The sequence below is a fragment of the Aedes aegypti genome, chromosome 2, assembly GCF_002204515.2.
Source record: "Aedes aegypti strain LVP_AGWG chromosome 2, AaegL5.0 Primary Assembly, whole genome shotgun sequence".
Taxonomy (NCBI): Eukaryota; Metazoa; Arthropoda; class Insecta; order Diptera; family Culicidae; genus Aedes; species Aedes aegypti.
Window position 1 is genome coordinate 322,180,180 of NC_035108.1, and position 24,880 is coordinate 322,205,059.

The 24,880-nt window shown below is 40.2% G+C and overlaps 1 protein-coding gene across 1 annotated transcript in view; it reads right to left on the bottom strand.

The window, feature by feature from the left end:
• LOC5564147 (out at first protein) overlaps positions 1-24,880 on the bottom strand; it is a 323,500-nt gene that overhangs the window by 49,963 nt on the left and 248,657 nt on the right. The window contains exon 4 of the mRNA XM_021845821.1: positions 15,293-15,476. Coding sequence (XP_021701513.1) covers positions 15,293-15,476 — 184 coding nt within the window. The remainder of the gene's footprint in view (positions 1-15,292; positions 15,477-24,880) is intronic.

Genomic DNA, 24,880 nt, shown 5'->3' on the forward strand with positions numbered 1-24,880 from the left:
GGCTTTGGATTTCATTTCGAATTCGTTGTTACAATTTTCCGGAAGCTCAAAATTTAAGCAAATCCGTTGATTAAACACATATTTAAAATTAAACAACCTAACAGTTCTCAAAATCGAAGGAATCTCCAAATTGATACCTTTGATCTGTATTCTCTGTTTCGAAACATCCAAGGATCAACGCTCTTTCCGCTTTGAAACAAACATACAAGCTCCGGACAAGAGATCGTGCGCTCTGAAATTTTAGTATTTAGAGATATCGACATGAATATGCTTCAAAATTTGATTTTCCGTGTTAAAAGTAACACATTCACAAAAATAAATTACTCACCTCGAACCATCATGGCAACAATTAACTGATACATGATCAAGTTTATCATGGCATACTATACCATTTGAATTATTGAAGAAAAAAAATTATGTACCCAGTTTTAATCTACACTTTCATCTACATTACTCGATATCAACTCAAGGAACTGCTCTTAAGCTGAATTTCATGGCTACTATGTAGGCTTTTTTAAACAGTTTTTCCAAAGTTTTTGTTTCACGACTCGTTATTTCTTAAAGTCGATCGTCCCTTCAGATTCCTCATGGAAACTAACTGTATAGGAGTAATACAATCACTGTAAAAAATGAAATATCTCAAAAACACCAAAATATACCTCTCTGGAATTTTGACATCCGTTTCATCAAGTATTGCTCTATGTTGCCTGAAAATTTGAGCTTGCGATTTTTTGCGCTTTTGTAGATATTAAGGTTCAAAAATTGCTCTATTTTTGAAGTTTTTTCATAGTTTCTTAATTTTTGTTTGTCGTATTATTAAAATTTTTCCACCAGAGCTTGCGTCTGTTATATATTTATCAGCAAAAAATATTATATGACATGATTCTTAGGAAAAATGTCAAATTGAGTGAAAAAAATTGTTTTTTCACAAATTTTCTCTAATTTTGCCAATAACTCGAAAACAGTAGGCTGTGGAATTTTGACGTCTTCGAGAGAGTTGTTTATTTTATCAAAATGAACAACTTTGCCGAACATGCCAAGTCTCTAGAACGTCACGGTAAAAAGTTAGATTGTGGCGCCACCTATGCGGACGATTTACGAACTATCCGTTTATGTCAGTAGATGGTCCTCGTTATTACAAAAAACTTTGCCGAAGACACCAAATACCGGAAACGCTTCGTTACCAAGTTATTAATTTTGTCCCGCCAGATTGCGTCCCTGGCCCATAGTGCAATGGTGGTAGCGTTCCATTGTGTTGCCGAGTGGGCCTCCCCAGCGACGACGCACCTGGTGCTTTAGAGGTTGACCCTCCAGCACCACCGCCACGTGTTGCCGCCGCAGCTAGCTTCGGACAGTTAGATTTTTCGTGACCTTCACTTTTGCAGTAGAAGCACTTGTTTTTCAGCCCGTCATAAAAAAATACGAGCTCGGAAATGTCCGACATAGAGGTGAGCTGGAATCTCTCTGGAGACCTCCATGTGGACGCCACGCACACCCGTAAAAATGTTAACATTCACTTCACTAGGGAAACGTTCGCGCACGTGTTGCCGTATTGTACCGTATTGACCTATCACATATTGGATTTCACGGTCCTCGATTTCGGGCGGCAGGTTAAAGATTCGCACGTATCGGAAGATACGGCACGCTTGATCCACTTGTACCTCGGTCACTGAACCGTCGTCATAACTAAATCTGTAATTTTCTTCTGAGTCCGCGATGAAGGCAGAGAACGTTGGTTCATCGATCACTTTCACATAGAACTGACCTCCATTTTCGTCTTTGTAAATGGAGTGGATATCCGCTGCTGATAATTTCAGGTTTCCGAGGGAGAACTTGAGCACTTCCAGATGAGACGGCACTTTACTACCGGGTCCGAAAACGAGTTTTACGGTATTCTTCCTTACACTGTTGGCCATTGTTCCGATTAACTCTTCCCTCAGGGAAAGATTCCGCTAATGAAAAAAAAACACAAAAAAATAGAACAATAGCCAAAGAGGACTATTGTTCAACAATATTCTTCGGGAGCAAACGAGTATTTACGTCCGTATCGGTTGAGCGATTGTCCGAGAATGCCCAGGCCGCAAGGCCCCCGGCACCGTGCCGCAACATACATGCTTAAGAACAGAGGCGTCGCGTGCTCAAATAAGCCACTTGTGCAACAACAAGAAAAATATATTTTATAGTTGGGTAAATAACGCCTATGTAAACGGTAAACTGGTGATTAACTAGATTTTGCACGTTTCAGCTACAAAACATATCAGAAATAGCAAAATGTATCAATGTGCGCGTATTTGCATATATTCTTGCATTTAGTAAAATAACTGCAGTGTGTATTTTTTTACGATTTATTGGTACGTTTTACTTGATTTGCAAATGTTTTCATCTGCATATTAATCTCGTGTATCCGGCAGAAATATAGAAAAAAACACTATTTATTTAAATAATTTTAAATAAGGGACCAACCTTAGGCATTACAACTAATATGTGAATATGTGTGTATTGTGCTCTGCAAAAAAAATCCACGGAATGCGATCAACAGAAAATGGTGGTATATCGTCGCAGTGATTCAGATTTAGATAATTACAAACATTCGCGTACTTGAAGAACGAAAAAAATCAAACCTACTTGAATGTTGACGTTGCGCGCATATCTGCGCGTTATCGCCGCCACTGGATGTGGATTTAAAATGAGCAATACCGTCGTCTTTGGTCCATAAGGGTGACTTTGGGCCAAGATTTTTACAGCAAATTATAACCAGAATAATGAAAACAATGTGGCAAGCTTCAAGAATACGTTATTTATTTATTTATTTATTTATTCGATTCTACCTAATGTTGTTACAAATTCGTTTATTTTTGGCAGAGATTTGTGTCACTTACAGCTGCGAGTAATGTCAAAAACTATTTCAGGAGGTCGAATACGTTATAAATAGCCACTAGATGGTCATGGATTAGTTTTTTGCCTCCCGTGCAATTCAAGAGATGCATCAAAAAGGGCGGTCAAAGTCACCCCCTAGCACCAATGTCACCCCACACGGCGGTACTTGAATTGCATGAATGCAGCGTAAGAACACATCGCGAATGATTTGTACGCTGTCCGCTTCGGTGGCGAGCCGAAAATCCCGTTAGAAAGGTTAATCCTTCTTTAAAAACAACATGAATCCCACAATAAACTATAGAGAAAACAGATATGGAATCATCTATTATTAAAATATGGACATTGGAGCAGTCTACGGAGCAAAAATAAATGCGCTAATTCCATTGATAATACATTCTTCCTGAGCTTTTATCATCTTCTTCAGCTTGTTCAAATCGGCTGGTTGAACCTGTCGAGAGAAACCGATTTCGTATTGCATGAAAGTTAGCACCGTAAAGCATGCAATTTGCACTCTAAGAACACTCTGTTTCCATATTGACTGCGCTAACTTCACCAAAGACCAGAAATAATTAGTTTAACATTGGATTAATCGAATTTACGTATGCTCGGTATGCATTCGAATTGTTATAAATTTGATTTTAATTATTAAAACCTCTCATTTTATAATGTGGATATCCTTCTAAGTTGATGTAAATATGTCTGGATGGACATTGGATATCCGATCTATTCCGAACAAAATGCATTCTATTAGGAAACTGCTTAGCGTGCACCAATATTTCGGAAGGAGAAAAAGTAAAACCTGTTCAACTTCTTTCGTTGAACGGGTTGTTTCCACACATGTATGCTTTTGAGCGTGTACAGATTACTAAGCTGTGAATGTATGTGGGACCTTAGTTATATGGGATTTGGTTCAACAGCAGCAGTTGAACAGGCACAGTAGTTTCTCTTCAACTTTTGCGCTGCTGTCTTTGGTGAAATACCACGCTTGTGCTGTGGATGTCAAGCGAGCTTTTTACATGGTGCGTGAACTCAGCACACTACGCGATCGTTCTTGGTGCCTTGGGACAATTATTATGCTACTTTCTATGTAGTACGTATGAACGCACACTCATGCTATTTTAAAATTTGTTGAATTTGATTTACTTTTTTATATTAGTTGTACGATTTTGATTCAAATGATCTACCTGTTCAATGAACAGGTTGAACAGGCTGACCAGACGCCTCTGCTTAAGAATTAGAACTTCGCCTCGAAGTTATGCAACCAGCAACCATCGTTACGCAACAGAATTCGCGAGGTCAAGGAGAGAAACTGTCGTTAACGGCTATGATGCTCGGATCTAAGTCCGAAGGTCATCTTCACTTCGTGTCGTTGGATTTGATGGGAAAGTGGGAAGGCAAGATCTTGGGAGTATGAATAGCTAACTTTATCGTACTCGTTCGGCTGAAGCATTTCCGGCTTATCCATCTTTCGAGGTTTCTTATCTGAGGACAATACAGTCACTCGATCATTTTCCTGGAGACTCGAAAACGTTTAGGAAGTGTGGCTCTGCCAATAACCGCGGTGTTCGAGGTAGTGAGTTTGAAAATTTTAGAAGTCTTTCCAAGTGCTAACCCCCCGTGTTTCATTGCAGTGATCTGAGTAGAATAAAACCAGAAGTTAATTTGACCACGTTAAGATACTGTTGTGTGAAGAAGAGCTATAACAGAAAGGTAATGCGATAGGGTTGAAATCATGTGCGTGCCATGTGCAGTGTCTTATTATCTCGTTTTCGTACAGCCGTACGACGGCTTTCTGTCTCCGGTCTAGGAACTACAACTCTCCAGCGAGTCCGTCAGTTGGCGAATTCCCTGGCCGACGGTCATTCAACGGTCAGAAGGGGCCGTGCCGTCACCATCGCGCCTAGGTGGAAGCCCTGCTAGGTGAACACCAAACAGCACTAGCAGCGAGCGCAAGCGATACCACCATCCCCCATCCCTCCACCAACTACACCATCCGTCCAGCAACCCATTTCTAGCATGCAGTAGCTGGTCCCGCAAATTCGATCGCAACAGCAGTAAAACAGGCCTGTAAGTAGAACATAAGAGCTCTTTTTTTCCGTCCGTGGGCACACGAGATAACTCGTCAATGAACCCCTAGCAATTCTGTGGTGTTCCCGAAATTCAGCCTACGGGCTATATTTGTAGCGCTATTGATTCGTGAGATGCGATGAAGAACGAAGTAAACAAGAAGTAGAAAAGACACGCACAAGAAGGGATAGGAACGATAAGGTAGAAGTAAAGATTATTAGAAGTAGAAAGTTGAATTCGGTTATTAAAAATGTAAGATTGTGAACTCTATGATATCGTTTTTGAATTCCTCATTAAAACCCTTTTAGATCCCTATCCTTTTTTGATTCATGGTGTTGGGGATTTTTTTTATTTCCGTACAGAGTGGGCCGAAGGGTCTCAGATTTTGATGAAACTTTTTCAACAGGCAGGGCTCATCAATATATGAATTAAAAAAAATTGAGAAAAATTCAGGGTCGATTATTTTCCCGGAAAACTCAGTTGGAATTTTTTTGTTTTCCTCTGACACTACTTACTTTGAAAAATCATAACTCAAGAACGAAGCATCGTAGAAACAAAGATTTTTTATGAAAATGAAAGCAAATTTTCTCAAAAATAAAAAAAAATATTAACTGGAAAAAATTTTCCATAAAATTTTCCACCGTTGAGGAAATTCGTAAAGAAAGCCGGAAAAACTATGCTCCAACTCGTGGAAAATTTTCAAAATAATATTTTTGAGAAGATAATTTCATAAGCTTTAATCGCTGAAATTTTTGAATTGTACTTTTTTTTTCGTTATTGAGTTATGGCAAATTTTGTAAAATATGTGCAAATGTGCCATTTTGAGCCTTTTCTTTGAAAAATCATACAGTCACCCAACAGTTATGGATAGCACACAGATATGGATCAGAGTTGGATTAAAACGGGAATAGGGTAAATTATGTATTTTGGACAGGCTAAGGATATGTCTGGAAACGGCGATCGATTAACTGCTTTGGATACTAATATTTTCACTTCATATTTTCACAAACTGTAGCAATAGGTGCCAAAATAGCGTTTTTTATTTGCCTGTCTGTTATACATTTCTGACATCAAATATACATTTTGGACACTCTCATGTGAATATAATTTGGACAGGGACGTTATCTCACTATCTATTCAATGTTTTCTTAAAAAGGACGATCATATCGCAATGTTTGAAGAGTTAGCATGTGACTTATGCATTTTTCGCTTATTGGATGTGTATATTAGTGATAATCAATAATTTCATTTAATGGAAGCAAATATCATCAGATCCACGAAATACGCCTGTAAGTATGCATGCATGCGACATTCTAGTGCGTTTCATCAGATGGCCAAATTATATCAACTGAACAAAAACCGTAATCTATTTTGGACACCGTAATCTATTTTGCCTTATATACTAATGTTAAGATTTTAGATGAACTTAGCTTCAATTTTAGACATATTTTATCATATTGCCGCCTTTAAACCTTTTATGAATGCTTATTCTGAGCGCTATTATTGCGTTTAAAGTATGTTCTTGAAACATACATCCTCTTGCATTCGTAGGTTTCACATGTGTTCTTTTGATACAATTTACAGTTTTGATATTTTTGAAGCCAATTTGTAATTGTTATGAAATTGGCCATCATTATTAAGTAGCATAGTGTATTAATAATGCAATGCATGATTTTCCGTACATAAATTCCTCATCATCTCATTGTGAATGAGCATAGAACAAGCAGCCTGTCCAAATTATATGCATGTCCAAATTATATACGTTACCCTATCTCATCAAATAGAGTTGCAATTACGAAGAACACATTTTCTATATGTGAACCACAAATATGTACAGCATCGAAATCAATTATAATATGCTTAAGCATATTTTTGCCGTCCGTAGGAAATAAAATGTCAACCGCATTCCCAGAGGCGTTGATTCATAACTGTGGGATGTTGAAAACCATACCACAGTTATAAATCAAAGATAAGACGATTTCGAAAGAAACGCCAAAACGTATGCTTTCACTAGCACACCATTCGTTTACCTCACAGATAAATTGCTGTTATAGTGTTTTGACCCATAATATGAGCCGATTTGATCCATAATAAGGATCCTCCTCTCCCGCTGATCCACATCTGCGGGATAGACATCATTTGAAATTTCTATCGAAATCGAGACTTTTTGCTAAGTAACCGCGGGTTTTGAGGTGTATTCTCAAAAACAACTATATTCTGCAGGGCCAGGGAGGTAATTTTGTTTTGCACAGCGTCACCATGTTATTTAATCACATTTTGTTCTGAAAAATGATTCTTAGCTGATCTATAACTGTGGGGTGACTGTAACTCAAGAAAGAAGCATCGTTAAAACAAAGTTTTTATGAAAATGAAAGCAATTTTTTTCAGAAATAAAAAAAAATATTAACTGGAAACAGTTTTCCACAAAATTTTCCACCGTTGAGAAAATTCGTAAAGAAAAACCGGAAAAACTATGTTCCAATTAGTGGAAAACTTTCAAAAATATATTTTTAACCCCTCTACCGGCAGCTTCATTTTTTATTGCAAAATAAATATTCAAATCGTTAGAACTTTTTTGTTTTTTTAAATTTTTTTGCACCATTTTTTCACAAGTTCTTAAACAACTCTTCTAGTTTTAGGATCTGTGTCGATATTAATTATTGGTGATCTGGTTTTATAGATATTACGATGTTCCTTGGGGGACCGACATTTTCCATATAAAATACTTTTGGCGACCATCTTGTTTTTGATCAATTTATCAAAAAAATAAAATGTGGGCTATATAATGCCAGATAATAAGGAGCTTCTCTGAAAAAATCATTCAAATCGGTTCAGTATTCTTGGAGATATCTGAAAATTACGATATGATGTTTTTTGAAGTTTTTAAGATCTTTATTTGGCCAGCGTGGTTCCAGGAACCTAAATGGTTATTACTTAAAAACGGCTGCACCAAATTGCTTCATTTTTTCACAACATACTCTCATTAATGTATTGTTTCGAAGAGTGAATATCTAAATACGATTAAAATTCTGTAGCCTGAGAAATTAACGGGGGGTTCTAGTTACGGGTCGGTCCCCCAAGGAATTTTGGAATTTCTTCAAAACCAGATGACCAGCGATCAATATCGACACAGATCCTAAAACTAGAAGAGTTTTTTGAGAGCTTGTGAAAGAATGGTGCAAAAATATTGGAAAACAAAAAAGTTATAACGATTTGAATTTGAATTTTGCGGTAAAAAATGAAGCTGCCGGTAGAGGGGTTAAGCAAGTAATTTCATAGGCTTTAATCGCTGAAATTTTTGAAATGTACTTTTTTTTCGTTTTTGAGTTATGGCCAATTTTGTGGAAAATGGCCATATAAGCCTTTTAATTGAAAACCCATATTTCAATCGAAGCATCAGAAAAACAAAGATTTTTTTTATCAAAGCAATTGCAAAGTTTCTAAAACATCTGAAAAAATATATGGGATTGGTTTTAATGAAGTATGAGTCGGAATGGATGATATTTTTCATGAAAAATTAAAACCACTAAGAAAAACTGAAAAAAAAAACTGTTTCTGCCTCAATTTTTCATTACACTGAAAAGGAATTCTTTCTTTTCTATGGAACATATTTTTTTTTAATTTTATATATTGAATTATTCAGTATGTAACTTACATTTTCATCTTAATACTATCTATTTTTTCAACCGGGAAGATTGTCTTTGGTTGCTAACACCAGAAGATTTTCGTTTCTTTGTATTATTAAACAGCATTCAGCCAAATGACCTGACACCCGCTGGAAGGAACGAAGCATGGTATCGCCTGAGGTAAAAATTACTGCATACCAAAGTTGTAATGAAAAATTTGGAAAATACTTTAGATTCCGTGAAATATCACGTAATTTTGATTCAAACGCTGTTTAAGGTGACACAGTTTGGAATCAACTTCTGAGATTGCACTCAAACTTCAAAGGCACAAATCTCGCTAAGGGAGCATCCAACAACAGCGCACCTTTTTTTTGGCTTTGTGCACAAGCAGAAAGCTTAAAATAAAAAGATCATAACCGCTTGCCAACTATTTCTCCAGTTTAGTGCCTTTGAAAACGTGAGTAGGGGCACAAGTCGGCCATTGTGCCGGCCATCTTTGAATTCCGAGATGTTTCACCTTAACGGAGTCATTGGAAATATCGCATTCCCTTACGCGAAAGAGACGTTCTATTGCAAACAACATAGTCGACGATCCGAAGCAACCGTAGAAAACGAACTGACTCGCTAATGTCGAGACATGACCTTCCGTTGCGGTAGATTTATGGAGAAGGCAACAAAACATTTACTGAACCAAACGTGTCTAGCACCAGACCAGGATGTATCTACACGATACCTCCTAGTTCCATGCTGCCGTGAATTGCAAGTTAGTCCCATCTGTATGAAGTAGGCATTGAGAAAATGGGCTTTGAAGTTTCCAAACTCGTTTTCTATACGAACATGCAGAAAATTCCGCAGCAAAAATTGCTCGAATCTCAATGAAAGTTTCACAAATTGCTTTTCACTATGATATCTCTCAGAGAAAAATATAAAGATGATCAAAGCATGGTTCATTTTTGTGTTATACGGTGCGGAAATCTGTAGTGGGACTGATATGCGGTTACTTTTCATTATGGGACAATTTGACTTGCTGTTTTTTTCCTAATTTTTCCGAACAAATCATATTATCTCATTAAGGCAGCTGAAAGAGCATTGGAAGATATGTTAAAAACTGAACTCAACTCAATTTTGACGAAAATGCAGATGGGACTGACTTGCGATTCACGGCAGCATGGCGCGTCACTAAGTAGCAGCAAACCGAGGAGGGAAAACCCTTTTTCCCGAGCATAAAATATGCATGAGGCAGAGAAATACATGCCGCATACTGTCCTGAGTAGCAACCTTCTACAAACTGTAAAAAGGCATCTAGCGAGGAAGTTTCTACTCGTTTCCTACAACAGTCAAGTCTACATCCCTACATGTTGGAAGTTTGGCAGAACACGGTAACGAAACAACAAGAGTGATGACTTCAGTTCAAAAGCTATACCAAGAAACAACGGACGAAATTCGCTACAGTATGATTGTGACTTGACGAGGAAGAAGTTTTGGGAAGTTTTGCACGGAACAAGTGTTTGACCCAAAGAGAATTGAACCGATGGAATTGCTGAAAAATATTTCATGAGAGCTACCAGAAATCTCATAATGGAAACACAAATGAGATAACATGGAAATTATTATTAATTTTGGACCAAATGGAACTCTTGCATCGCAGGTTCAAATCTTCAGTTCCGAGAAATTGTTGGCTATGGTTGTAGTTTTTTACACAAATAAGTTTTCTGATGTCCTGAAAGCGCAGTTAGAATCTGTAGAAATCTCAAAACAGGAAAAAAAAGAAAAAAAAATATCTAACGTTAAGTGCAAGTAAATATATTTCTTCATTTTTTTTCAAAAACAACATAGACTTGAACAAAATTTAAAGAACTTTTTGTTTAATAACCTTGTTATCAACTTTGCATATCCTAATGTTTGTTTTGAAGCAAAAACCTCTTGTTTCATTTTTCTATTCAATAACAATATATTAACCATCGTCAGTATACTTAGCCTCTATTATTCCTTCTTTTCTCACTTTTGGTTTTCAAACAATACATTACCGAATAGACCTTCTGTTTACAGCCAAACTATAGGTTGTCCTTAGTCTATATCTCGGATGTTGTAACGCCTCATCTTAGTATGTTCCGTAAATCCAGGTTACTTTCTACTTCAGAAACTATAAGTAATACATTTTTTTAAACATTGAAATTATATTTAGAAACTTATCATACAAAGTTATTCGTTGTCCCTTTATCACTAGATGAAAAGTTTCAATTGACTGATAAACTTCATTCATTCTATGATATACTGGACTGCCAAATAGACTGAGATGAATCTCCTATATCTGGTCTTTTTCTTTTTAGGCAGACTGAAACATTTTGTTTCCTGTGCATATCCCTTTACCATAGATGGACTGAAGACATAATTCCTACATCTCATGGTAGACTGGACTGTCAGAAGAACTGAGACGGATCCCCTACATCTGGTCTTTTTAAATTGCATACTGAAACTTTTTGTTTCCTTTGCTTATCCCTTTACCATATATGGACTGAAGACTTACTTCCTACATCTCATGGCATATCTCTTTATCACTTATTAAGATGGACTAAAGATCTTCAGGCTTCCTTCATCAAGCGATACATTATTATTACGCCAAATGAACTGAGTATAACTCCTTCATTTTGGTCTTCAACGGACTGGTACCTTCTAAGGTACCCTTCGTTCATGAGAATGGACTAGGATTCGTAATCCCCTTCATTCAGTCATATTTTTCAACTCCAAATAGACTAGGATAACTTTATCCCCTATATTTGGATACAGAAACGGACTAGAACATTCACAATGTTCCCTACGTTTCTTACTAGGAATTAGACTAAAGTTCTTTGAACCTCCTATAATTCCGTATGACCGTCTGGAATCCGTAATTCCCTTCAGTGACAGGTGGATTTACTTCAATATCTTAATGATAGTATGGGATGATACTTTTCCAACAATTGATATTTTTTTTCAATTCCAGTAATACATTTCCAACTAAATAAATGCTTATTTTATACTGAGATCATACCTTATGTGCTTTGCATCGTGGTCTTGAACCTTCATTTTAATTCACACGATTAAACATAAGTATGGTCTCATGGTCAATAGTGTGTCTGATTTTCCAGGTTTTAGATGTTAAAAACTAAAATTCAACAAAATGTTAGACGAATACATAGTTTTAAGTTGAACGAGTGAATGTCCCTTTTATTAATGTAAAACTTCAAATATTTATTTAAAAGTCAATAGTTACTCGCTCGCATACTTTTTGTTCTTATGTGATATGTACTCACTACCACCTTCTGATGCCAGTGTATGCATCACTGGTCATTCGTTTTTTTACTACAATTTATCTGTGCTACAATTATTTGGTCTTTAATTTTACATCTGTTCTCTGTGATTAAACATTACCGCTTGAACATTTCAATGCAGAAATCAATTGTTTGTTATTCACGCATTTATAATGATATTCATTCCTGCTTCATAGCATTTCTTCTTAATAACTTCAACATGGAACAGTTACAAATAAAAATTACTATTTTTAAGTTTGATATCGTAAAATTATTTATCTTATATTAGCATTTTTTTACAATGTTTTTGGACTTATTGCGGATCTTTTCAAATTTTATCCATCCAGCGATAGCTGCGAAAATCATTGCATTATTTAATCAATTAATTGAATCATAGCATGCTTGTAAGGTACAAATTGTGGAAAAACAGCAGTCATCGGCGTGGTTTCCAAAGTTTCATCATAGTTAATCATCGATTTCTTCGTGAAAATCAGTGGTCAGCTGCGGTAACTCTCTGTTGACCCATAAAACGGACCCATATCTCTAAAACAGCAATACTGTATTTAATTTTATTACAGCACTGTTATACTGTTAAACACATAAAACATTGGTGATCATTTCACAGTTTTCAGTACTGGTTATTATGGTTATTCATTGATTAATTGTTCATAAAGACTATATATTTCTGTTGTTGTTTTACAATTTCAATAAATATCTAACGTTAAGTGCAAGTAAATATATTTCATCATTTTTTTTTCAAAAACAACATAGACTTGAACAAAATTTAATGAACTTTTTGTTTAATAACCTTGTTATCAACTTTGCATATCCTAATGTTTGTTTTGAAGCACAAACCTCTTCTTTCATTTTTCTATTCAATAACAATATAGTTAATCTGATCAAATAAAAATCTTTATTATTCAAATTTTCATTAAAATTAAAAATGTTATAAAATATTGTTTTTTTTTTCAAAATCAATGATTGCGAGTATTCCTCCCAACAATCCAATATCTATGAGGTCAAGTTTTCGTACATGCCAAAACATCAAATAAAACAGTTTAGTTTCAAATAAACAAACATGTGATAGTTGCGAACATGCAACTGTTACAATTTCAAGCAAATTAGATTGATTTAATGTTGTCTGAATAAATCAAACAAGATAAAAAAAAACCGTAGTAATTTTTCACACCTAATGCTTTTATGTTACCTCTTTATATAATCATGTTATAATTAAAACCAATGATTACTCAATGCAGATTAATTCAACACCAATGAATATTGCAATTGATATATGCATTTGTGATACATTGTAATTAAAATTCAAAAATCATTTTTCTAGTTCTGAACTGGTTTTTTAAGATCCTCAGTAAGCCATGATTTTCGTAAAATATTTCTTCCCTGTTGTTTATATCTAATTTCTTTAACCTTTAGATTTTCGTGAACCAGAAGAACTCGTTTCAAATTTGAAAAGGCATCAATTTGTTATGCTTGAGACAAAATTGGGATATTGGAACAGCACACTTTATATTACTATTGCACCCGCATAACGGCGAATAACTGTTTCGGGAAAACAAACCATACTCACAACTCTCCTCTCACTCGAGTTACTGCTGCGCACAGCCAAACGGTTATCCTCAGGGACTCCTTTCGGTGCGTTTGCTTCTCGTTTTCAGACTCACCAGAATTATTCTTCTTAATCTCCTCCTCCCCTTTTTTACAATTTTTTTTTATCATTACTTTAAACGAACTTTTGTGCTTTATACTCGTCGCCAATGTAGAAATCTCAAAACAGATCTTGCTTCAGTGAAGTACAGAATCAGAATAATGTTTATTTCCTCATCCTAATTTGACACTCTTCTCTAGCCTACTTGATTGCATGAAATACCACAATACTACAGAATCAATTGTAAGATCATGTTCAAATGCAAACCTTATACGATTACCTTCAAGTGTCCTCAATTGATTTCGAAGAACGATCAATGCAAGCGAAGAAAAACATCGCATCTGTATCGGTCCATGATCGGCAATGTTTCATTAATTATAACAAACTTGATAAATTGCATCATTTTGTAGAACTCTGTTATTTATCCTATAAGGAATGTGTTCACATTTGTTACGCTTTTATATTGCATAAGTTCTGTTCCTTTATGTGTCTTCTCAATCAATCAGTCAAACAAATCACATTTAGAAACAACAATTTGCTTAAAGTAAAAATCCCACTCTCAATCAAAAAGTTTTATAAGACCTTTCTCGTCCCTAGTCGCAAATCGCATTTACCAAGCAAATTGACACGCATTTTCCTCGAACCAGGGTGTCAAACTTTTTAATCCAAAAACCAACACCTCTGAGCCACACTTAATCCAATTTCAAAGCGTGTCGCCCGCGGTGTAGAAAGAGAGCAGTGGTGGTGTTCCATCATCTTCTGCCAACCATCGCAACCATTTGATATCATTAACCAACGCTTTTTTCACACCGTGTCGTCTTCATAGCCGAAAAAAGAAAAACAGGACGCTAACCCATGATGGGTATTAGCCAAATTCTGCCAAATCTGCTGTGAGGCAGCACGTGTCAGATGCCGGTGAAATGATTCCGTCCCGCCAACACACCACACGCACACACTTGACTTCTTCGAAGGAACGATTTGCCGAAAATGGCAAACTTTCGCGCTGAATCAACAGATTCGCCCGCAAAAAAAAACGCACGCTTGGATGTAGAAATGAGGAAAAAGGCCCGACGCGAACGTGACCGGGATAAATTGGTCCCATCAAAGAAATTTGCCTAGCGCACGCACAGTGGCGCGCCTTCATATAAAAGTCGAATAAAACCTGAAATGCGTTTCAAATCGATTGTTAAAGTTCTGTTTTCTACCCCAGATTAAGGTTTATTTTGCCTACCAGATAAAAGGGATATTTCCAGATATATAAATTTATCTTCTTTTAGTAACCACCGATGAATTTAAACGAATTATATATCTGGATACAGATTTGAATGAGGAACTTGCTTAGTAAAAGTTAAATATTAACATGAAATTTCCATCTCTAGAGGCGAAAAAGGCAAACAAAACTACTGAACATTGAGTGTTTAGTGACTAATTTTTCTGAAACTGCATAATATGTAATGTAAAACAAAAAATACAAGTAACAAGTTAACATGTTAAAAATCGAAAAGCTTGAAGGAAAAAAGGAAAAAAATGAAGGACTTAGTTTCCAAATAAAACTTATCGAACTCAAATCGATTATGACTTCGTTGAGAGACAGCTGTTTAAAGCCTGCTAGGTGATTAATTTATAGCAGTCAAATTTAGCTGACTTCCATCTTTAAGATGTTGCCAAAAATCGAAATTAGAACTGACTTATCTCAAATTTTGGAAAACTGTCACTGTATGATACAGAAACCACTGTGACACGGTCGTCACGTCGGTCGACTCTCTTACCTGGCAGTTCGGCCCACGCCTTGAGGTCGACGTCTCGCGCGTACGTCGCTTCCGGGGCCTCTGAACACAGCGGTGCAATGTGGCGGGAGATGGGCGACGCCCGGTCCAGAACCACCCAACCCGTCATGGTGTAGTTCTCCTTGCCCTTGTCCTCTTCGGGCGTCCGAATGGTGCTGGGATTTTTCTGCAAACACGACCACCGGAAGAAGATGGAAAAATAGGATAATGAACTGATGATGGCTTGGAACCGGAATGGAATTATTGTAGGTTATGTGTATCTTCCGAGCAAGGATGAGTGCAATGGTATGTATACGGGAAAAATAAATTTGTTTGCATTCTTGTAGGGCTGGAAATGGAAAGATTTGCTGTTCTCAGTTGATGGGACGGAAGTTTGCATGTTCAGAGGCATAACATTTCTTAACTGTTTGCGAAGTTCTATCATGGAACATCATAGCAGTGGTATTTGCTATTGCAACTAGTCTTAAGGCGAACTCATGAATAAAATGGAATGAGGTCGGTTCATGGATAGTTCCAATACTATCCACATTCCCAAATTTAAAAAAAAAACCTACTTCATCTATCTACAAAAATGAAAATGAGGTATTTGTATGTCACGAAGTGGACTGCGAACGGATTATCGGATTTTGAAATTGTTTTGTTTTCGTGAAAATCAAAAAAACGAAACTGTCAGTTCATATGGAAGTTTTGAACAAAATCTTGAAGCAGCCCACTATGTGGCAATACAACGTTTGTCGGGGCAGCTAGGTTGTCTTTATCTGAATAGAAATGGATTGGTAATTGTATGTCACGAGTTAGCTAGAAAACGGGCAATCGGATTTTAAAAAAATTCTCTCATAGTTATGTTCCTGAAGTGATCCGTTCTTCTTCGTTTTGACATTACGTCCTCACTGGGACAGAGCCTGCTTCTCAGCTGAGTGTTCAATAAGCACTTCTAAAATTATTAACTGAGAGCTTCGTGTGGCAGGTAGTATGAAACTCTATGCCCAGAGAAGTCAAGGAAATTTTCATTACGAAAAGATCCTGGGCCGACCGGGAATCGAACCCATCCACATTCAGCATGGCTTTGCTTTGTAGCCGCAGACTCCAACCGCTCAGCTAAGATAGACCCCGACGTGTTTGTAACGAAACGAAATCTTAGGATATTCACCGATATTCAGCCTGCATGATGGAAAAACAATGTTTGCCGAGACTACTGTTTTTCTTATAGTTAACTTTTTCATCGAGTTTATCTTGTACGTGACAATATGTTTGCATTCATGTTTCATACTAGAGGTTCCGGCAAACTATGTCCTGACATCAAGTAGGCTGTTGAAAAATAGCATGCAATCTCCTATACAAAATGACAAGTCAAATTTCTCCCGTTCTTCCATCCATTCCGAAAATTTCCCAAACCCTTTTCCACGCACTATCACGTCGGAACACTGCAAGAACCTGACTGTAAAAGAATAATAAATAATTGTTTAATAATCAGTACACGTCCAGTAGACTCAATTTATTAATCTGGATGGATTGATGAGATCAACCGGTGCTATTCCCGACCAGTGAATTACACTGAAACATCGTTTTACGAGGTCTTTTTACGTAGATTCAATTTAGGTAACTTTTTTGATTGATAAGTTCCTTTGAGACTATCCTATGCAAAATTATTGAATGGAATAATAACTCTTGATACAATAATGTGATATGCTTTGTCCTTTAACTTTGTAATTTAGTACACACATGTTTAACCTCTACATTAATGATACATATTTTGTCCTAAGCTACTGAATACTATGGCATATTGGTTTCATATCTTCAAGCATGATCTATTGTTGGGAAAAATCGCAGTTCGGACTATAATTGAACACTCCTTGGTAGCAGGTCCTTTGACACAGCTTCAAAGCTAAAAGTTTAATTTATTGCATGTTAGATTAAGTTCATTTCACATAGTTTTAAGTGCATTACTTACATTTTGGTGTTCTTTTTAGCTTTTAGGTTATGATTTTGTCCTTACAGCGTTTCCCTGTTATTTCAACCTGTGATATTAGTTTTACATTTAGAATAATCATGTTTTTAACGAATATTATCAATAGTTACCCTTCGAATTCAACCTGTATACAATCCAATCAATATTTATAAATCCGTACTATTTTAGGTTTAGCTTTAGTTTTTAACTTCTAACTTCTCGTTAATAATTTGGAAGAATGATAGGCAAAAAAGGTGAAACAAAACGTCAAACTCCCGATTACAGTTGACGTAGCTGTCAATGGATTGACGTCAAGTCAACGGATCGTTCAAACAAAAAGGGCGTAGTCGGGACTCACTCATTCGAGTGCGAGAACTGCCCTGTGGTTTCGCCAACATCCCCCCGCCTGTGTAGTTCCGATACGTCAATACGGGCTGGCGATCCTTCGACTTCCGAACTTCGAACTTCCAACAGTGCTAACTTGGTGGCTGGTCGGTTCATCAGTCCACGTGCCGTTTGTACTACCGCTCTTCGTACTTGTCCATCCTTCCCTGGGAGAACTTCCGTAATTCTCCCACGAATCCATCCGTTACGCTTCCCCTTTTCGACAACAATGACCAGATCTCCAGGTTCTAGTGGTCGTACCGGCTGGAACCATTTGGTGCGGCACGTCAACGTAGGGAGGTACTCCCGTAGCCAACGTGTCCAGAAGGTGTCGACAAGGTAGTTCGCTAGTCTCCAACTGTCTCTCAGTGTCGAGTGCTCGTGCACGAAGTTCCGACTAGGTTGGTTGATGCCTTGTGTTCCGTATAGCAGAAAGTGGTTTGGGGATAAAGCTTCCTGCGTTGCATGGTCCAGCGGAATATAAGTGAGTGGCCTTGAATTGACGACTGATTCTGCTTCCAGCAGCACGGTTTCAAGGACTTCATCATTGGGATGACGTGGATGGTCCGCAATCGCCGCCATGGCCACCTTCACGGACCTGACCATGCGCTCCCATGGACCTCCCATATGGGGTGCAAGCGGAGGATTGAAGAGCCACTTCGTAGCCGAGTTCGTAAATGTCGTCGCACAGTCCTTGCTGATCGTCCGGAGTTGTTCCTTCAGCAAATTGTTCGCTCCGATGAAGTTGGTTCCGTTATCCGAGCAAAAGGTAGCAGGTGAACCTCTGCGAGCCACGAATCTCCGGATGGCCATAACACAGGATTGTGTCGATAAGCTGTGCACGACTTCTAGGTGCACTGCCCTTATAGACAGGCACGTAAAAAGGGCGATCCATCTTTTCACTGTGCTGCGCCCTTGCTTGACAAGAATGGGCCCGAAATAGTCCACTCCGGTGTGGGTAAAGGGCCGGATGAACGGCGTTAGCCTGATTTCAGGAAGTGGTGCCATCATTGGAGCTTGTGGAACTGCTTTCTGCACTCGACAATGTTGACACTGCTTGGCCACCTTTGCAATGACCGAACGGAGCTGCGGAACTTGGAAGCGTTGCCTTACATCGTTAAAAACCGTCTCATTGTTTCCATGCAGAAAGCGGATGTGGTAGCTTTCAACGAGCAGGATAGTTACTCGATGCTCTTTTGGAAGAAAAATGGGGTATTTGAGATCGGTGGAAACTACTGGCGCTGCGGATATGCGACTGTTCATCCTTAGCACTCCGTCGTCGTCCATCATCGGTGACATCTTGAACAGCGAACTCGATTTTGCTAACTGCTTCGGCTCTTTGCTTGAATGTTCTTTGTTGTACTTGAGAGTCGCGTATTCGTCAGGGTATGCCTCCATTTGCGCCTGCCGCCACAGAAGTGTTTCAGCTGTCTGCATCTCTTCCTGCATCAGCTGGCCGGTCGCTTTCAGTCCTAGGAATCGCTTGGCCGCCCGAACGACGTAGGCGGTGGTGCGCAGCAGTCTCACCCACTTTGAGAATCGTTCCACGGCAACCATTGAAGCTTGACCTTGGTTTCGATGAAGTAGAAACGACGCTCGCATATCTACCGTTGTAGTGAACTTTTCCGCCGAATCTTCTAACCATTTTTCTTCCGGGTCGGATAGGTAGCTTGGTCCAGCATACCACCAGTCCTTTGGGTCGAAACTAGGCCCGTCCTTCCACTTCGTTGCTTGATCCGCCACGTTCAGCTTAGATGGAACCTTTCGCCACTCATTAACTGTAGTCGTGCTCAAGATTTCTCCAACTCGGAAACCGACGAACTGATGATACTGCCGGGTCTCCGATCTCAGCCAAGCTAAGACCGTTGAAGAATCCGTCCATAGGTATCGCGCTGATATTGGAATCGTTAGAGCCTTGGTGATAGTGTCCACCAGACGGCTACCGATTAGCGCTGCTTGCAACTCCAGTCGTGGAATTGACAGAGGTTTTAGTGGCGCTACCTTTGTCTTCGCTGCTATCAACGTGCATCGCGGGAGTCCATTGCACGAAGTTCTGAGGTATGCTACGCAAGCGTAGGCGTTCTCACTAGCGTCCACCAGAACATGAAGTTGTGGTTCTTGTGTAGTGTCTCCACTGTCGGGAAGAAGGCATCTTGGGACGCTCACTTTGGCTATTGTCGTCAGCAAACCGCTCCACTTACGCCAGTCCTCCAAGATTTCTCCGTCGATCTGCTCGTCCCAGTTTAGGCCAGCCTTCCAGATTCGTTGCATAATCAGCTTTCCGTGCACAACAAAATGCGCTACCAGACCTAACGGATCAAAAACAGACATTATCGTCCGCAGGACTTGGCGCTTCGTCGGCACAATCTTGTTTGTCACGATGTTTCGCACTTCCTCCTTTAGATCCAACTGGAACGTGAAGATGTCTTCCAACGGTTTCCACATCATACCGAGCACTCTCTCTGCGCTTGCTTCCAGGCTCATAGACTTCTGCTCAGTTTCGCGTACTTCTCCAATGCGCTGGAGAAGTTCCGTACTATTCGAAGCGAAGTTCCGAATCTCCATTCCAGCCATAGCGTGAACGTGCTTTACATCCTCTATTAGTTTCGCCGCTTCTTCCAACGTTTCAACACTATCCAGGTAGTCATCAACATAGTGTTTGTCGACTATTGCTTGCGCTGCTTCTGGAAACTGCTCCTTGTATTCATCGGCATTTTTGTTTTTCAAATATTGCGCAATACATGGTGAGCATGCAGCTCCAAAGATTGCTACATCCATCACAAATATTTGCGCTTGCGCTTCTGGATGTTCCCGGTAAAGGAATCTTTGCGCCTGCCTGTCCTCTTGTCGTATGCGAAATTGGTGGAACATTTCTTTAATGTCTCCACTAAAAGCAATACGATTCTGCCGGAAGCGCAGAAGGACGACCGGAAGTGCTGTTAACATGTCCGGTCCTTTCAACATCATGTCGTTGAAGGAAACTCCTCCTGTTCGGGCTGCGGCGTCCCATATCAGACGCACCTTTGCTGGCTTTCGTGGGTTCCTTACCACTCCAAGTGGCAAATACCATACCCGACCAGGCATAGAAGACTCCAACTCCGCAGCAGTTATTCGATGGGCATACCCTTTAGCAAGGTACTCCTCAATCATCCCTTGGACTTTCTTCCGCAGTTCCTCATCCTTCGCTAGCTTGCGCTCCAATGCTTCCATTCTTCGCACGGCCATATTGTAATTATTTGGGAACGACGGTTCATCACTTCGCCACAGCAACCCAGTTTCCCATCTACCATCAACTCTTCTGGTGGTGTTGTGTAGGATGTCCAGCGCTCGTTGATCTTCCTTCGATTGTGGACTTCGCTTGACACTCGCTTCATCGACTGCAAGAAACTGCCTGAACAGATTGGTCATCTCGGCGTCTTCCTCTGGCAGCTCAGCATGAATGTTAACGTATTCTTCAGGACTGCTCCCGCTAGAGCTTTTTCCGAAAAGACACCATCCTAACCGAGTCTTAACCGCCACTAGTTCTCCTGTGTTACTTTCCCGGCTTTTCAGTGCCCTTATCAGCTTCGCGTTGTCAACCCCGATGATGAGACGAGGTGAGGCATTGTTGTAGCTACACAGTGGCAGCTTCCTCAAATAAGAATGGTCTGAACAGAGCGCGTCGTAATCCAGCGTTTGACTCGGTAACTTCAAGCTGCTCACAGTTCTAGCCTTCAATGGAAATTCATTTTCCATGTTGAGTCCGGAGATGACGATTTGGATGTGCTGGGATTCTTTCTCGGTTCTTGTAATATCTCCCGTCCAACCGAGATGGAGCGGTTCGCCAGGTCCTACAGCGCCCAGCTGATCCGCTACTTCTGCTTCCACCATGGTCGAGGAAGATCCGTCGTCAAGAAATGCGAAAACATCCATGCTTTTTCCATTGAAGTGCAACGTCACAGGAAGATAGCGCAACAGTGCACTAGAAGTTGCTGAATGTAGATGTTGCTGAACAACGTTCTTCTCCAGCGTAGATGACGATGGTACTCCAGACTCCTCCTTTCTAACGTGTAGCAAACCATGATGACGCATTCGACAGTCTCCTACTCCACATTCCAGTTTTGATCGGCAGGGCCAAGATCGATGAGGTATTAAGCATATCCTACACAATCCTTTCTGCCGTAGCACCTTCCATCGCTCGTCCACATTCAATCGCCGGAATGCCATACAGTCGGCGATTCGATGGCCCGTTTGACCGCAATGGATACAGGGTTTTGCCGGTAGACTCTCAGGGGTAGACGTCCCAGCCGCCGTTGATGACAATTGATGAACAAAAAGTTTCTCCTTCGTGGGTCTCTCTCGCTTTCCTTTTTCTTGTTTCTTGATCGTTTGCAGTCCCAAATCATCAAAAAGAGTGACGTCACTGGCCATCGCAACAAGTTCTTTCATAAAATCGTTAAACGTGGCCAGGTTGACTGGGTTGTAGTTGCGCTTGAAGCAGGCCCACTGCAGTTTTAGATTCGGTGGAAGCCTATCCACCAATTCCTGCAGTAGCATAGGATTGCTAATATGCTGATATTGTTGCGCCAGGATCATGTGTTCCACCATGTTTCCGACGCCCATTCCAAACTGGATCAACGTTTTGAGGTCGTCGCCCCGAGGGGAGGAAATCTCTCTCATCTGCTTCAAAAGAGCATGGATAACCACCTCTGGTCTTCCATATAGTCGCTCGAGTGTCTCCAATATAACAGGAACTGACTCCGGAATCAGCAACCGACTTTTTACGCTATCCAGAGCATGTCCACGTAAGCACCGCTGCAAACGCGCCAGGTTTTCGGCATCGTTGTACCCACAGGTTTCGGTCGAGTTGTTGAAGGAACTAAGAAAAAGTGGCCAATCTTTTGGATCTCCCGCAAAGATTGGCAATTCCTTTCCGATGACTTGTCGAGCAGCCATTTGTTCGGCTGTGGGCCTTGTACCACGTCGCGGTTGAGAATCACTGGTATGGTTCCACTGCACGCGAGCTGACTGATCTGGCACATACTGATGAGTTCGTCCCGTTGGTGGTCCCGATTGATCCGGTCCAGGTGCCGGAAATGCTTGATATCCTGGTTGGGCTCCCAATATCGTCGAACTCGGAAATTGGCATTGCTGATGACCAAACGCTGGTGGATATTCCGTCGAATTCAGGCGGCGTGTCTGCTGATACGAACCTGATGTCCGGAAAAGGTTTGCTGAACCAGGATTCGCGAGCGTTGGATACGACGTGTTCCAGGAACCGGCTGGTGCTGTCTCGGAATTCCTCACAAAATTTTCGTATCCCGGTGGGGGCTGGATCACTGATTGGTTTCGTTCACTAAACACCATACACTGTTCTTGTCCCAACGGTGGTTGAGATTCTTGGGGATTCGACACACTGAACTGCTGATGTCCCGACGCTGGCAAAACAAGTGATGGATTCGATTGACCGCGTTCCAATAAAGACGAAACTACCGACGTTTTTTGACCGATCGTTTGACTGTTCGGTTGTTGACTAATCGATGGATTTGGATTAGTTAACAAGGTTGATTTAAAGGGTGGTAGTAGACCAATCCCCTTTGGACCCGGAGGAGGTTCCCCTGGCAAGATGTTCAAGAGAGTAGAGTGTGGTAGCTGACCCTGAACTGCTCCTATCGTATTGCCTGATTTGGCTAGATAATTTGGTTTTTCTCTAGGCCCTAACTGATTTCCTACGCTTGTTTGTACTACAGGCGCCTGTTTCGGCGTACTAGTTTGAGCAGCCTCGTCTATCGGCTGTAATCTGACGTGTAAAGTGCTAATGCTAGTTCTCACCTGGTCTGTAGACAAACCTACGCTTATTGGTGCTCCTACTCGCTCTCCGCCGGTGCCCGATGACATGTTGCAATCGGTCGTCGTCCGAGCTGCTCCTGCTATCTGCTGCATTCTGCCCGGAAATTGTTGGTCAATCTGCAGATTTGCCGGAGGAGCGATTTCAGCTCGCGTGATCATTCCTTGGTCGCTGTTGGTTGTCGTGGTGGTACGAACTTCCGTAGGATGGTTGGAATGCTGTTCCCCAGAATTGCCGATGACCCTCATCGCCATGACAGGTACCGGCACTCGACTGGTTATGCCACTGGGAAACGGAACTTCAGTGCTACCTTCGGGAGCGATAGCTGGATTCTGCGAGGTCCCAGTGGGAATTGTGGCACCAATTTGAGTCGATGTGGTAGCTATTGGACTTTTCACTCCACCGGTCTGACTCGCTGCTCTGACCCACTTCCTGGTGTTGTCGCGGATCCTTCTAGAGCTTACTCTGCTCGTACTGGTGCTACCATTTTCGTTCTCTTCTTGGAGTTGTTGCTCCAGGATGGCAAACTGTTCCTTCTCGAACTCAAGTTCGACCTGGCGGCGCATTCGCTGAAACTTTTCCGCGTCCTCAAGCTCTCTGAGGCGGATCTGTCTCTCTTTCTCCAGCTGCTGGAGACGTAGTGCTGCTCGGGCCGCACTGCGGCTGCTGTTTGAAGTCCTGCGGGAGCTATGGGAGGATACCGTGACGACTTCGTCGCTCTCGATGCACCTCTTGCAGGTGAAACTCCGATCGGGATCGGCTATCGAGTCCCCCACTTCGGCACAGGAATAGTGCAAATACCCGTCACATCGGTCGCACTGAACTAAATTGTCGACGTGGTTCGGCCGATCGCAGAGCATACAATGGCTCTCTGACGGATCCATTCCTGTCCGGATGTTAACCACGTGCGCATGGAATCCACGTCAAAATCTTTGAAGATTTTTGTTGGGAAAAATCGCAGTTCGGACTATAATTGAACACTCCTTGGTAGCAGGTCCTTTGACACAGCTTCAAAGCTAAAAGTTTAATTTATTGCATGTTAGATTAAGTTCAATTCACATAGTTTTAAGTGCATTACTTACATTTTGGTGTTCTTTTTAGCTTTTAGGTTATGATTTTGTCCTTACAGCGTTTCCCTGTTATTTCAACCTGTGATATTAGTTTTACATTTAGAATAATCATGTTTTTAACGAATATTATCAATAGTTACCCTTCGAATTCAACCTGTATACAATCCAATCAATATTTATAAATCCGTACTATTTTAGGTTTAGCTTTAGTTTTTAACTTCTAACTTCTCGTTAATAATTTGGAAGAATGATAGGCAAAAAAGGTGAAACAAAACGTCAAACTCCCGATTACAGTTGACGTAGCTGTCAATGGATTGACGTCAAGTCAACGGATCGTTCAA